This window comes from Cupressus sempervirens, chromosome 4 (genome assembly GCF_028749045.1).
Source record: "Cupressus sempervirens isolate cs-2001-9-10 chromosome 4, ASM2874904v1, whole genome shotgun sequence".
Taxonomy (NCBI): Eukaryota; Viridiplantae; Streptophyta; class Pinopsida; order Cupressales; family Cupressaceae; genus Cupressus; species Cupressus sempervirens.
In genome coordinates this window covers 844,814,029-844,829,878 of record NC_143121.1, presented here as the reverse complement: position 1 = coordinate 844,829,878, position 15,850 = coordinate 844,814,029, and the positions used below count along the sequence as shown (strand labels likewise).

The 15,850-nt window shown below is 33.8% G+C and overlaps 1 protein-coding gene across 5 annotated transcripts in view; it reads right to left on the bottom strand.

Annotated features, from left to right (window-relative positions):
• Positions 1-2,804: 2,804 nt before the first annotated feature.
• Positions 2,805-15,850, bottom strand: part of LOC149564026 (ras-related protein RABC1-like) — a 198,057-nt gene continuing 185,011 nt past the window's right edge. For all 5 annotated transcript variants that reach the window (XM_089827133.1, XM_089827130.1, XM_089827132.1 and 2 more), the window contains 2 exons: positions 11,305-11,433; positions 2,805-3,110 (listed from right to left, as the gene is read on the bottom strand). In XM_089827133.1, coding sequence (XP_089683259.1) covers positions 3,006-3,110; positions 11,305-11,433 — 234 coding nt within the window. In that variant the 3' untranslated portion in view covers positions 2,805-3,005. The remainder of the gene's footprint in view (positions 3,111-11,304; positions 11,434-15,850) is intronic.

Sequence of the window (15,850 nt, the reverse complement as noted above, 5' to 3'; positions counted from 1 at the left end):
TCTAGTTGCATCATCAATAAATGTAACATAATAATGAGAGCCACCAAGGGAAGATACCTGAGTCGGTCCCCATACATCTGTATGCACAAGCTCTAATTTCTCACTTTTATTTTCCTTTCCAGTCTTTACAAAACTCACTCTTTTTTGTTTTCTATACACATAACGTTCACAGAAATCCATATTAACACATTTTAGACCTGATAAAACTTGTTTTGAATGAAGTACTTTCATACCTTTCTCACTCATGTGACTAAATCTATTGTGCCACATCGCTGTATCAGACTCTACATCAACTATTTGTTTCTCCCTACTCAACTTCAACAATTGTTCATGAATATTCATTTTTCTTTGAAACAATCAAAGTAGAAGGAACAATATGACCTATAGAAAGATATAAGGTGTCTATTTTCACACATTTTGCTACTACAAAGGAACCTGTTGAAACCTTCCAATTTTAATCATTAAAAGTAACTACACAACCCTCATCACCAAGTTGCCATATTGAAATTAAATTCCTACTCAGCCTTGCAACATGTCTTACTTTATTTAGTAGCCAATAATTCTCATTCTGCAACTTAATCTTAATTATTACCTTTCCAACAATCTAACAAGGTTCATTATCCCCCAAATAAACACGCCCAAAATCCCCTTGGACATAATCAATAAAATAACCTCTATGAGGTGTTGCATGAAATGAAGCACCAGAATCTAAAACCCATGAATTATCAACACTTTCTAAAGACAAAAGCAAAACATCCTCTTCGAATTTGTTACTTACCACATTTGCCTCCTTGTTCCCTTCTAGTTTATCTCCTTCATTGTTCTTTCAAGTCTAGCAATCTTTCTTCTTATGTCATGTTTTATTATAGTACCAGCAATCTCTCAGTCCTCTGGATTGAGACCTCCTCCCCTTTGGCTTTCCTCTTGATTTTTCACAATTTCTAAAATTATTTCCTCTCTTAGTCATTCTGCCTCTGCTTTGTGTGTTCAAAGCACTTCCTAATGTAAATCCACTCGAGGTTTTCTTATGAGTTTCATCACTCAAAATAACACCGATCACGTCATCATATTTTAGGGTATTAGATCCAGAAACAAAATTACTCATAGCCATTCCAACTTTCAGGCAAATAATACAAAATCAAGAGAGCCCTAATTTCTTCATCAAAATTAATACCCACAGAAGATAACTGACTAGTAACAGTATTAAACTCATTTAAATAATCTGCAATAGATCCACATTCTTTCATTTTCATATTAAATAAACGCTTTATGAGAAATACCTTATTTGAAGCGGAGAGTTTTTCATACAATTTCGCTAAGGCTTTCATCAACTCTTCCATCGTTTTTGCTTTTGTAATGTTAAATGTCACTGATGGTGCTAAGCATAATAGAATGCTTCTAAGTGCCTTTCTGTCTAAAATCTCTCATTCCTCATTTGTCATAGTTCCCTGGTTTTTAGTTTTTCCTTCCAACAACTTTCATAAATCCTTTTAATAGAGATAGTACTCCATCTACATCTTCCATAACTGAAAGTTCCACCCATTAAACTTGTCAGCCCTTAGCTTACTCTCGTTTGCCATCGCTCTGACTCAACCGTGAGACCTTCCAGCAGAGGATTGCTAAAAAAAAAAAAATGACGACGGTCTAGCTAGAAAAAAATGATGACTGTCTGGCTCTGATACCACTTGTTAGGATTTAACTACGAACAGAAATAAAAATTACATTCAAATATAAACAATATCAAAAAATAATAGATCGCATAAAAAAGAACACAAGACACCAAGATTTAATGTAGTTCACCCAATCTCTGGACTACGTCCACCAACAACAAGTCCAATATTATTATGATCCAATGATTACAACCTAATTACAATTTGTAATCCCTTACAACTCAATACCGTTGCAAGAACCAATTTTCACATCACACCAAAACATAATCTAAAAGGAAACCGTGCCGAATAAACCTTTGAGTCTGATTAGGCTCCACATCACAACAGAAAGAGTGTTGAGAAGTTGATGTTTAATCTCAAAACATTGAATATTTGATTCAGCATACTGTGGGGGAAGAAATCTCACATCAATAAAATATAATATCATGTTTCCCATATTTAAAAAAATTGATTCAACACTTTAATTTTATTTTATTATTTAATCTTTTTATTTAAAAATTAAAATTACTTTAAACAATAAAAACACCACTTTTTTAAGAGATATTTATTATGATGCTATAGCTTTAACAAAGTATTAATTTCGTCACAACATTCGTAGGCTAAACAAAAGGAAACATTTGTGATCTTTTGCTAAAGGGTTAGTGAATAGACCACAATAAGTAGTTCGAACAAAAATAACACATTATAAAGAAATAATGTATGTTATTAAAAAAAAAGTTGACAAATGTTTTCTTGGATGCTACCCAGTTTAAATTCTTTGATCGTTGTATCCAAAGGCAGGTGGCGTCTCTTACACATCTCATTATTGACAGAGTATCTGAAATTGAAATTAACATTCTTGACTCTAGATGGCAAAACTTGTTTCTAGTGTATGTTATCAAGGAAGGTAATGATTTAATTACATCTAAATTGTGCTAAATAAAGTTTAGGCAACCAAAAGGTTTCTTATTGAAGTACTCCAAGGTGTGTAATTCTTAATGAATTGATCAAAATGAACACAACTATCCCATGAGAGAACAAATAATACAACTTAGATCTACTAAATAAAAGTTTAGGCAACCAAAAGGTTTCTTGTTGACGTATTCTAAGGTGTGGTTCTATCAAAATTAATCCAAAATGCATGCAACTATTCCATAAGTGAAATAAAAAATATATTATTGACAATTTAATAAGATTACAATGAGCACTGAAGAAGCCATTTAGACCTCAACAGTTTTTTTTTTATCTTAATATATAACAGTTATGCATCATTATGTTAATTCTTGTACTATTTTATAATATTTTGGACAAATTTTATGTATAGCTTCCTAAATCCTACAATGAAGCTCTTAGAAATCAGCAACAGGAATCTGTCCATCCGTCAGTTGGTTGCTCTTGTATAAAGATGTTGCCTCTTTTTCCAGCCACATTATCTACTAATAAGCTTGGAGTGTCCAAAATCTGTATCACATACAAATGAAGTTGCCCTTAAGTCAAAATAATAAAAAATTAAAGTTATTAATTTAAAAAAAACCAGCATTATGATCAGTTTCAAACACATAAATAAAAAATATGACAAACTCTAAATACAATAAACTTCAACTATGGGAGATTAGATTGAAATCGAGATATTTGAATCATTTAGAGACTAGAAATTCTTAGACAAAAATCTAAACTTGAGGCTATTAAAAACAGCATGTTCTTCAGTATACTTATTATGAAGATGCCGTTTAACAATGTGCTAATTGTAATGCTAATTTTGTTGGAAAATCTCCAAGAGAAGGAAATCAACCAAAGGATGTTTTCTGGTTTTATGTTAATGTTGAGATATAAGTGTGTTCGACTTAAAAATATGGAAAAACTCATAACTCAAATTCTTGAGTTTGTAATGTAAAATAATAGATTACATAAAAAGTGTTCCTAATTGGGTAGTAAATTTCACAGGAAATACAAGACCATCCTTAAAAGCCATTGCAAACATTTAAATCGATAATCCTACAAAAGAGAACACTCTTTTTACATTTTTTGGCATATCTTAGATCACTATTATGTGGGTATATTTTCTTCTAATCTTTTGTTCTTTGGTCCCACAGGAAGTAACAAAACTTCACAGAAACCATAATGGAAGTGGGTAAAGAGAATTTTACTTACTATATTTTAATTGTTTATTTTTGTATTGTTCCAGGTAGACTTTATATGCAGATTGTAAAGATGGTTTCATCTGCTTGGAAGAGGAAATTTCTAATCCCGCAATGGCATTCTAGATTCTTGTCTACATGATTGGTGCCTTAGAATTTGAAATTGGTGTTTTATAGTTTGTGATCCCCACCTCTCCTGTTTTTAATATAGTGTTTCTCAGATGATAAATTGGTGCAACTGCCAAATGCATGAAAAAAAAACTTTTTAATATACATACGCACATGAGCTAATTGTAATGCATTCTAACAGATCTATATTGGGTTGCAATTGACGAAGTTCTCTTGAAAATGGTTACATCTTTACATACTTGTATTTTTGGAGATTATACTATCAGACAAATTTGACTTGATTGGAGATTGTACTATCAAACACTTTTGACTTTCTTGTTGAAACTCTGAATGTTATACATGGCTGCTAAGACCTAGTGGGATTTTAATGAAGGTTGGCCCTTCAAGGAAAAGAAATTCCCACCTCAGCTTAGCTATCCACTCAGAGATTGGATACAATGCCTATGCAAAATTTTAGGTAGTTGTAGTGATTTGTTATTGTAATTGTGTTTATTGCATTTGTGATCTTGAATTGTTCCGTGCATATCATTTTGGTTAAGTATTGAGCATTGATTATGACAAAAAGTGATGGAATGCTACCATTTTTCCCTTGTTCTCCTCGAGAGAATATAAATATTTTGGAGATCTGGCATTCATGGTGATCAGTAGAAATTGATAGGTATTTCTCACAAAAGAATTGGAGAAATGGACTTTGATAATCTTGGGTGGATGTTAGCTACTGATTATAGGTATAGTTTGATGATTGATAAATGAGATGAGGCCATCCTAATTATATAATGTTTATGAAACATCCAATATATAGACAATTGAAGGCATGTTGAATGGACCATATCACACCATGATCATGTCAGGATAAAAGGCACACATTGGCTATTACTTGTTGCAGAAAACTAAGTTTGCACACTTGTAAAACAGATACAGATGTTTCAGATCATATATTTTCCCTTGTTAGGTCAAGGAAGGGCTTGTCAGCCTCTCTGGTCAATGTGATTCAAAGCATTTTTTTGTTCCTATTATGTTAGTATTGCGAGAAGTGAAAGTATTTAATGTCAAAACTGTAGTTCATTTCATAGCCTGAGTTCTTGTGTTTGTGATGTAACCTCAAATGTTAGAGATACATGTTAATAGTTGGATAGTCAACCTAAGGTGGCTAGGAACTTGGTTTTCATGGAAAGAAATATTTTAAATTGTTTTTAATGCCATTGAAATCATTAATCCAGCATAGCTGAACACAGCAGCATTTGAATATCATACCTCTGTATTATGTGAGTGTAATTCCTGTTAATATGGAATGGTTAAAGATTACTCAGGCGAAACTTCAAACCAAAACTTACATCATAACTAATAACATTCATAATAAACTTTAACATGCATATGAAACACATCAACAATAAAGTAACTTAAATCAGTATCCACACATATGCAATATGACACCAATATTTTCTCGTGGAAACCTTGGGAGTAAAGGAAAAACCATGTTAGGAATTATCACCCAAAATATCAGTAGTTTACTAATAAGATCTTCCCTGTTAGGATTTTATACACCACCCAATTAGGGGTACACCCAATTAGAAGTGTTTTTAGCCTTGTTACAAGCTAATAAGAAGTTTTGATAGGAACTACCTCGCTAGAGGATTTATATCTCCTTTTCAGAAATCGCTCTGCTAAAGAATTTTCACTCCAAATCTGTTAGGATCCTGCTCACACTATTAAAGGTATCCTTGTCAATAACTTTCCAAGTCACAAGTAGTCAATCTCAAACATAGTTCTCAAAATGACACGTACTGTATGATAGAGACACTTTATGCTCAGATCCACTGCTCTACCAATCCAATCAAAAGCTCTTTACTATTAAGATCACTACTACAATCATCTTTTCAACCACTTACTCTTATCACTCTTATATTACAAACACTAAGTCAGTGGGGTAACCCTAAAACATATTACCAAAATTACCTTAAAAAAACTTGGATTTCATTTGCAGTCCACTTACATAGAAAATTGTGAACATAAATGTTCAAAGTGGACCTTCCAATACATAAATGAAACCAACAAAATGTTACAACTGACCATGACCTCGATTTCACAAAACCGTCTTGACTTTCAAACTGTTCTATCAGAAACTGTTAGCAAATTTACCAAAACCTTTGTATACGTCGAATTAACAAATGCAATGGTAAATATCAAACATGTAGGCTCTTTTGTATCCAACTCCTCAACCACACTCTCTAATTCACCAAGGATATCACTGCATACTAAAATCTCCTCAATTGCCTGTCTTGTCACCGATACACTTGAAAAATTTTGAGCAGTGCATAATTGAACATGACAGTGTTTTAATATCATACATATATATTATGTGAGTGCAATTCCTTCATTTCCTATATTTTTGATTGATTGAGGAAAAATGCTAGCATCCCTTATCTTTTAGGGAAGGTTTTCCGGATAGCCAGCATCCTGCAGTTCAACTAAAAGTTTACACAAGTTATCCAAAATAAACTATGTAGATTATCATTTCTTTGGGATGGTAAACATTTTTCATCCTTTCCAATATTTTTTCCTGAGAAACCATGAGCCTCTCTACAAACAACAGTTAACCCTTATGGACCTTATTGTTGATAGGCCATCTGAAAATGAAATTAATGCAAATCTTGGGAATTAGATGATATAGTATATGTTCTTATACCCCATTCAAAATGAATGCAACTATGGGATTTACAAATTCCTCCATTCTTAGGGAGTTCGTATCCTCATTCTTATTTGCACCTATATGTGATTTGTAAATTACATGGATATTCCATTGATAGTTAACCAAAATGGATCTTTTCATTTACACCTTCCCCATAATATAACAGACTTAGTTAAACAATATAAATGGATTTATAATATGATATTAATCCTGTATTTATGGCTGATTCCTAGAAAAGAAACATGTCAAAGTGCTGTAACAAATGTTACAATTTACTAAGCTTAGTGAATGCAAAGCAAACAAAAAAAGAAAAGATGAAACCCAATTTACCCTAGAGAAACCCAAGCTCGGTGAAAAATTGAGAAAGAACCTATCACTATCAAAAATGATTTTACAGGTTGGTCCCTCCATGAGGATCAACAAGAAAACTATACTAGCATCCTAACTTTCAAATAATTCAGTGAGCTTGTGCAATCACCACTCAAGAGACGTTGGAATGGACCCTACCTTTTATTGACAATAGCTGTCTTAGCATGACAACTGTACATTTTCAAATTTACTTCTCTCTTTTCTATCACATAAGTAATTACAATTCTCTGAGATCTATGATAGATATTCCCGTAGGTCTCTTAGCTCAATGACAAGGGCTCTACTTATTCTTGAGGTGCGTGAGTTGACAAGAGTTAATGGAATGCCTTCCATGCTTATACGTGAAGGGAATCGTTTCAAATTCTCATAAGAAGCTTCGCTTGGCACATGTACTAAAACTCTGGGCACAAAAAACTTGGTCACATTTGACTGCAAGGTTCAGGCCTCCGGGTGTGGATGATAGGCAGGGCATCTCTGATAGCTCCGACAAGCTGGCAAATCTTATAGGTACAAATTTTACAAGGTTCCAGGCTAGACTGTTGGGATCTGGTGGATGGGTATGCTGCAAGGATGAAATCCAACAACCCAGTGGACACAGAAAGGGCGGAGATGGGAAGGATGGCATGTCTGGATGGGAATCCCCAACAACCTGAAATTTCAACGACTCAGATTTTTTTGAAATTAGTAATTACCCAACCAACTCCTATACATAGAATTGTTTGGAATTTTAAAAGATCTTTAAGTATGGTGAAAATATCTGGGGACATTTAAAAACAAGCTTCAATAGAATTTTGACAAAGGGAAAACTGAGTTTTACTTTCTCAGATTAGTTATAAATGGTAGGTTTACACAGTCACTACAGTTCATGGGTATACACAATTAATTTTACAAAGTTTCACATCCACATGGCTGGGTTTTGACATGGCAAATGAGCAACTACTACCAACTATTTTTCCCACCCGAGGGTTTTCCAAGATGAACGTGATCCCTGTTGAATCTGTTCTTATTTCCACAGTTTATGTTTGAACAACATTCTATCCTTTTTAACTATCAATCGAATAGCTTAAGTTAAACAGTAACTAATTTTGGTTGTTTGATATTTTTTACAGTTAACCTGTGGTAGTAACAAATCATTTTGTTATTGGAACAAATTTCTAATGAGATTCTGGAAAACATCTCTTACAGCAATCCAATCTGCAAAGAACATAGCATTGTGTCCTTACAGCCCAAGAATCTCTTACTTGTGAATGAAATAAAGAGTGAGAATCAAGTCTAAATACAAAAGTGACCACCTTGGATACCTACATGAAGGTGATGCAAAAACAGAATTGGGTTAATGAGCAGAAAAAGCATATGAATCACCAACAAGAGTGAATCAACAAAGACTGGTCTTCCATGAGAATCATGGCATGTGCTCTTGGTCATGATGACAATGGAGAAGATGCATATAATTGAAAAACATTCTTGGAAGAAATAAGACAAAAACAGGCTAAGTTACAAATTCAGAGTAAACTCTAGTAAAATTGGAAACAAAAATATTGATATTAAATAGTTTTATAAACAAATGAACTCTAAATTTTGGCTCATTCCTAAATCAAATGGAAATTCATTCTGGTGTTCATAAAGCTAGTGATATCTTAAATGATCTATCTTGTGTCAATCGAGATGTCTAGGCATGCTCTTGTATGATAGGAAAGTTATTTGGCATCTTCTCAAATTTTGAATAAACCATTTGTGTTTAACTGGAAGTGGAAAGAGTTGATTGAATTATTTTTAGAAAACTTTATCCAGTTTGACACAACTCACCAAAGATTAAGTGGATGTACTTCAAACAGGGAACTTTCTAAATTGTGCACGATTGTACCGTGGAAATCAGGAAACAATGCATGTTATTGTCTATAAACTTGTGAAGGGAAGACATATTACCCAAATATATTTAAGAGTTCCACATTGTTATGATTAGAAGGGTGATTACTACAAAGCCAAAGGACTTGAATGAGGGATTTGTTTCAGTTCACTAGATTGATACAAAATCACCAAGGGACACTATCCAAGTCAGTTTAATAAATCTTCTCACTCTTCCTCTGGAATTCAGAAGCACAAAGGGCAATTCTCCAGAAAATTTAGACATGAAAACATCAATGAATGACATTACTGTGAAATAAGTAATCTATAAAAATATATTTTCTTTATCTCTGTTATAGGTGCTATTGACATTGGAAACATATTTAGATTTATTCCAGCTTAGTTTGAAAATATTTTATCTTTGATATCCTACTTATCAGTAATTTATTTGTTTAACGCTTGCTCACAGTGAAAAGCCATATTACTCATTGCTATAAATAGATTTCTTGGTTTCCATTCTGACATGGTTAAACCTTGTATTATTTTCTGTTGCTTCAAAACTTTGTTAACACCTTTTCAAAGGAGTCTTCAAACCAGATTCAGGAAAGTCACTTGTGAGTATATAAGCCTTTCAGGTACATATATATAGAGAGAGTAGCCTTCAGGCATATTATTCAAACATACTTATAAACCTATAGTCTCTGAATGAAATTTGATTGTGATCTGAATAGCATTCCAGAAAACAAAATACTATGGAGGTTGTCTGCATTGATATATACAAGAATCAATGTCCTGACACAGGGAGCTATGGTGTAGATTTGAGCGCACAGAAATTGGAAAAAAGTACCAAGAAAACACAAGAATATAGACATTTCAAAGTAGTTGACACACCTTTGCCCCTCCCAAAGTATATGTGTCCCTTTATCCTTGCTGGATATAGATACAATACAGTACAGATACATGTGGGATACCATACCCACATAAAAACTATGGTTTTCTAATGATTCCATCTACTGTGTGATTTGATTTTCAAAAACTCTGGCATAAATCTTTCTAGAATTAGTTTTTTTTAAAAGCATCAATCATGCAGTTTTTCATTTTTTTGGGTATAAACAAAATACATACCAAATTAGAAAGACAAATGAAATGTTTTTATATTCCATTGACCCAATATTTTGAGTTATCTTCCAGTGCAAATCTACTATATTTTGCATATTATAAATTTTTTAATCAGCTTATAATATTGTATGTAACAATTAATTGTCTATATTGGTTTTGAAGTAATGAAAATCTCTTCTTAAAACATAGAAAACTTGTTATAGATATAACTGAGTATTTTTTATGAATGTTGTATCCAGCTGTATCCATATTAGAATCTTCAAAATGGCCATATTCATATCTGATACCCTATCCATATCTGTGGCAGTATCTGTGTCCCTGCAACTTTGAGACCCATAAGTAACAACTGCATAATCTGAAACATTGTAGATTGATTTATGTGATACTGTGAAAGGATGTATACTACAAGTCTACAACTTTTAGCATTCAGTACTGAACAACTTTGGGTTTATTATATCTAGAAATAAACTTCCACTTCCAGAGAGACATGGGAAGATGGAATGGTTCAACATCCAGCATTGGAGACTCCTGGTATCACCTTTTAGCTATTTGGACGAGGGTGTTTGGTGCTAGGTCTACCATTAACCTCAACATTGGCTGATGATCAATGCTATAACCTTCTAGGTTCAAACAGCTGCCTAAACAAAAAACAATGTTGAGGCGATGTTTTCATTTATTCATATAACAATTCACTGTGTTAAGTTTTTATGTTTACTAAGTTACTTACACTTCAATGCTGTTTATCTTTTAAAATTTATTTTCATTCTCCTTTTGTATACAAAATTTGCAAAGGGCCAACCTGCAGTAGCGATATCGAAATTTGTAAAAAAATCTGACCTCTTTTATGGTAAGAAACTTGATATTGGGGTCTTAAGTGTTAAACTGTGTTTGATGTATGAAGACAATGTTTTATATTGCTGTTCACCACAAAGCTCTTAAATGATACTTTTCAGTTTACAGTTATATGGTTCACATATTATGGATCGTCCATGAATTCTATTTATATAAATCTTTTTCATGAGACCACAAAGTGACTAGCCAGTTTGTTGAGATCAATTTTGTGTTTTATGTTGTCATGAAGTTTCAGTTATAATATCAAATGAAAAGAATCACTCAAAGGCAAGGAAGAGAGAATTATTTCACAATAAAAAAATAATAATTTGTTGTGTTTTCTTTTCCCTTATCTTTCAACATTATTTTGCATTTTTCCATATGAGTGCTTATCAGGACATCTGGCACAGACCAAATTCCTTTTCGTTTATTGTGCCAAATAAACCACTCACATATAGGCATGACAGAAGAGAGCTATGCACAACTCAACAAATGACCAAAACAAGCATCATTAATTCTATAAAGGTGAGTATACCTTTAGCGCAAGCTCCTCAAAGCAATTTTCTACATTGATGCAATTTTTGGCACTGCATTCAAGATATATGCAACCATGTTCCCTTGCAAACTGAATACCCTCTTGCTTACTTACCACCCTCTCTTTGACCTGCCACGTAAGATATATTAGACATTGGGAATTTCAAAGATGAAATTGAATATCACGTCACTTTTTAGAAAAGGATTATATAAATGTAGATCCAAGCTACCAACATGATGAAAATTATTATTTTTCCAATAATATTTTACTGAAAAATAATTGTTGTAAACATGTGTTAAAACATATTTAATATCAAATAGCTTATCAACATTACAAAATTCAAAGAATTAATCAATTGAGGTCGATTTTCAAGGTACTTGTATTACCAACATGTTTAAGGTATCTCACAATTGTGGTACAAAATACTTCAAAATATGTAAAATTATTAACAACATTAGGATTCAATATAGTATACAAACATGAAATTGGGAATGCTGCAACTCCTAACTCAAATGTTACATACATAATGCATTTAGTATGACAATGCTTATTTATGTAATTGGATTTGTATGATTATGTAGGCTTGGGTATTTGTACTAAGTCCATGAGTTTGTAATATGCAGCCCAGTTTGCATTCTGTTTGGAAAATTGAAGAGGCACCACCTTAGGTGCCCTTTTTAGAATGTTGAAGAGTCCTCTATTAGCTATATGCTTCTTTTCTTGATGGCCATGTGTTTTTCATTTAAGATTTTCAAGAGGCGCAAAAAATACCATAAATTGAGGCTTGTGCTAGTTATTTCATCATCCAAAGTTGAGTGGATAATCTAGTGGATCATTTAGAGTTGAGTGATCATTTGAGGTTGAGAAGAATTCTCCTTCATTTGAGAGTTGAGTAGTTGTTTAAGCTTGCAACTGAATATTTGTGTTCATGGGATATTTATTTCTATTCATGCAATTTCTATGCAATTTTGCCTAGTATGGAAAATCATGTATTTTTGTGCATAATGGGAGTACACTATGTCGGGTGGATATTTTGCAACCAACAATTTTGGGTAAAAATCTAATCACAAAATAGGATGACCAACCACAGCATGTGAGATAGAGTCTCTCCTACCTTAAAGGGAAGGCTCCCCCTTCTCACTGTTCCTTGGATCAACTCAAGGTAAGCAAGAAGTCAAGAGATTTTATAAAATGGGTGTTACCAATATCCTTTCTTCTTATCTTTCAAGAAAGAATTCACCTACTCGTAGAGAGAGTAATGGGAAAGGTGAATCTCTAACTACACTTCTATCAAGAGCTGGAAACAGTGATACCGATAAGCCTTCACTAACTCAAAAGCTAGCTAAAAATGTACCAGTTTGGCTCTAAGTCTGGTCGTACTTCTATATGGAAAAGCTTTACAATTAGGGCACAAGGACTCCTAAAAGTAAGAATAACTTAACTATTTTGCGAATTAAGAACAAAGTATAAGCTACAGACAAAGTTCTAGCTATACATTTCCACAATTGCTCTTAGTCAAAGCTCTAACTCCAATTGCTTCTTAACTCTTTTATATTCAATTCACGAGAGACAATTACCAATAACACAAGATAACATGAATCAAAGCTAACTTAGATGAATTATAAACAAATCTTATAACTCACACAAGTAACAATCTCGTTTAATCAAAGTTAAGTCTCAAATGCTCCTTTGTATTCACTTTCTCTCAAAATAGTGCTACATAAACAAAGTTCTAGTGGCACAATTTCTCCAGACCTCTCTTGCATAAAGATAATGATGATTTTACAATGAGGGGGGCACTCCTTTATATAGGCACATGAGGTGAGAAAAAGGTGGACAAAAAAGTGGGAGCAACTCGACCAACTTTGACATACTCTAACTAAAAGAGAAAATATAAGATTACATGCAACTGCACATGCAACTCGCATTACATCCTTTTACATATATGTAACTCGCATTACATGTAATTACACCTTTTCATGTAATGCATCCTCTTAAACCTACAAACATGAAATAAAAACAAAGATAACAATCTTAAAGATTGTTTCTCAGTGCCTTGAATTTGACGATGATATCACACACTATGGGAAGATCAACAATTTCCATGGTCTTTGATATGACTTCAATCCTCACTGCATCTGCATACACTGATTGCACAACTTTGGAATTTACTGCCATAGAATCCAACAAGTGTTTTGTCGAGGATTTATAAAAGACAAACTTGTTCATTGTGTGCAAACCAAAGTCTTCAGAATCTACATCAGCATTGATCTCGATTGTATATTCTGAGCTTACCCTTTCAAGTGCAATGAGATTACCGGATTCATCAATAACATGGCATCCCATCTGTTGCAAATCACAAGTAACACCTATTTCAACTGCTTGACAATATCCAAGTTTTGCCTGCAACTTTGTGATTAGCTTTCTCAATGTTTCCTCTTTGTAACCAATAAGTCCTTGAAATCTAAAGAACATTTGACATGACAGAAGAATGTCACATGAGACCAAGGCATTGAGATCAAAACTTGTCATTTCATCCCAATCATTGAGGATTTCCTTTAAATTATCTTCTTCTTGAGTCAAAGAAGAGATCAAGTTTCACTCCTTTCCATTCATGTCTTTGACACACCTAAGAACTGCAAATGTCTCTATGATGGCTCGAACCTAATTAGAGATGATTTCTCCTATCCAAGACTTGGCAGCTTCAATCAGTTCTCTCCTTGGATGTCTGAGACATAGCAACAACACTTTGAGAAGATTGTTTCCGAATGACCTTGTTCAGGTGTGAAACTTCTTTCAGTTAATTTTTCTTCTCCCATAGCTCATGATTGTTCTTTGATACATTGGCTAATGCATCTTGAGCATCCTATAAACAATTCAGCCTTGATTGCTTCTCGATTTCAACCTTAGTAAACTTGTAATCAGAACAAGTAAGTTCTTCTGCAAGTTTGTCCACCAAGGGCTTAGCAACTTCAACAAACTTGGTCTTATCTGAATCAACCAAAATCCTTGAAACAATCTTATCTTTCAAGGACTTGGATTTGGTTTTCTTAACAAGGAGATTATTCGATGGTACAACTTTCCTTCTCTTTGTTGTTACTCTGCTCAACCATGTAGGCAAACTGAAACCTTCATCTGTAGAAGCACGTACAATGGAGACCATTGACATTGATTCAAATTGTATTTCCGTTGTAATAGAGCAAGATTTAGTTTGCACAGCTAAAGGCATAGGAACATGCTGAGAAGACTTTATCATAAAAAGCTCAAAACCTATCAAAGATGTATCAAGTTGGAAAACTTGACTACTTGTGAGAGCTGGAAAATCCTCAAAAACATCTGCCAAAAGCTCATATTGTTCATTTGCAGGAATGAAAGGAGCAACAGAAGGAATAGGAAGGGTCATTGTATTAACTTCTGAGACTGGAATAGGAGTGAAAACCGTGGAGAATGAATCCACATTGTCATCTACCTCATCCAGAAAAGGTGCTTCATGTATAGAAGGTGCACGAGTTTGTGCAAGCTTTGGGGGAGATATAATCATGACTTCCCCTTCTTCGTCTGTATCTTCTTTATCCAATTCTGTCTCCAGTTCCTCTTCTAATTCTTCCTCTGACTCTTGAACTAGTTCAGAGATCTGAGAAAACTTAAAACTCTTACCACCCTTCAATTTGAATGTGAAGGAACCCTTAGCATCAAAAGACGAGGCACCATCTTTCCCTGTAATCTCTAGCTGTGACTTCCTACCAGGAGGGCCAAAGCTTCCACAATCCAATCCCATCTTAGGATTAACTCTTTTAAGGCCTTTATTTTTCAGCCATTTGTTAGTGTTTACCAAGATTGATTGAAATCTATGCATGATAGATGTACCTTCCTTCTGTTGCCACTAAATAGGAAAAGGGCACTTTTTATCAAAGTCGGCTTGATGAAACTCTGAATCAAGAATGTTGCCATCATCTTCAACTTGAAAATCTGAAGGGATCTCCAACATGTTGAGATCAATTATCTGCTACAGGGTTAATCTATAGTAGTCCATCTTCATGATGTCAAGCTCTGTTCTCATATCAATCCAAATATCCTCAATGCGATGAACATGCGTGAAAGCTCTTTTCATTTGAGAATCCATCTCTTAATAATCAAAGTCAAATTTGGCCTTGAACTTCTTCAAGGTGGTCAACTACAACTCCGCTTACATGTTCTTTGCTTTGAGCACAAAATTGATTGAATGGTTGCCAATCACCAAGGGTTTAGCTGAAGTAATGCCGAAACCAGGCCTACGCATAGCATGCTGATCACTCCACATGTCTTAAGTTGTCTAGCTAGCTCCATCAAGATGATTCGATTTGTAGCATACCTAGGTAAGGTATACGGTTCACCTTTGAAATACCCAATTCTTAAGTATGTAAAAGTTGGAAATTGAATGAAAATACAGCTGTATTGATTCACCTTTTCCCATGGTGCATCAGATACCCTCTTGACAAATAACTGTCTATCAAATAAGCACTAATGCCCAAAGAAGGCATCTTGGATTCTTCTGTAATGAAATTTA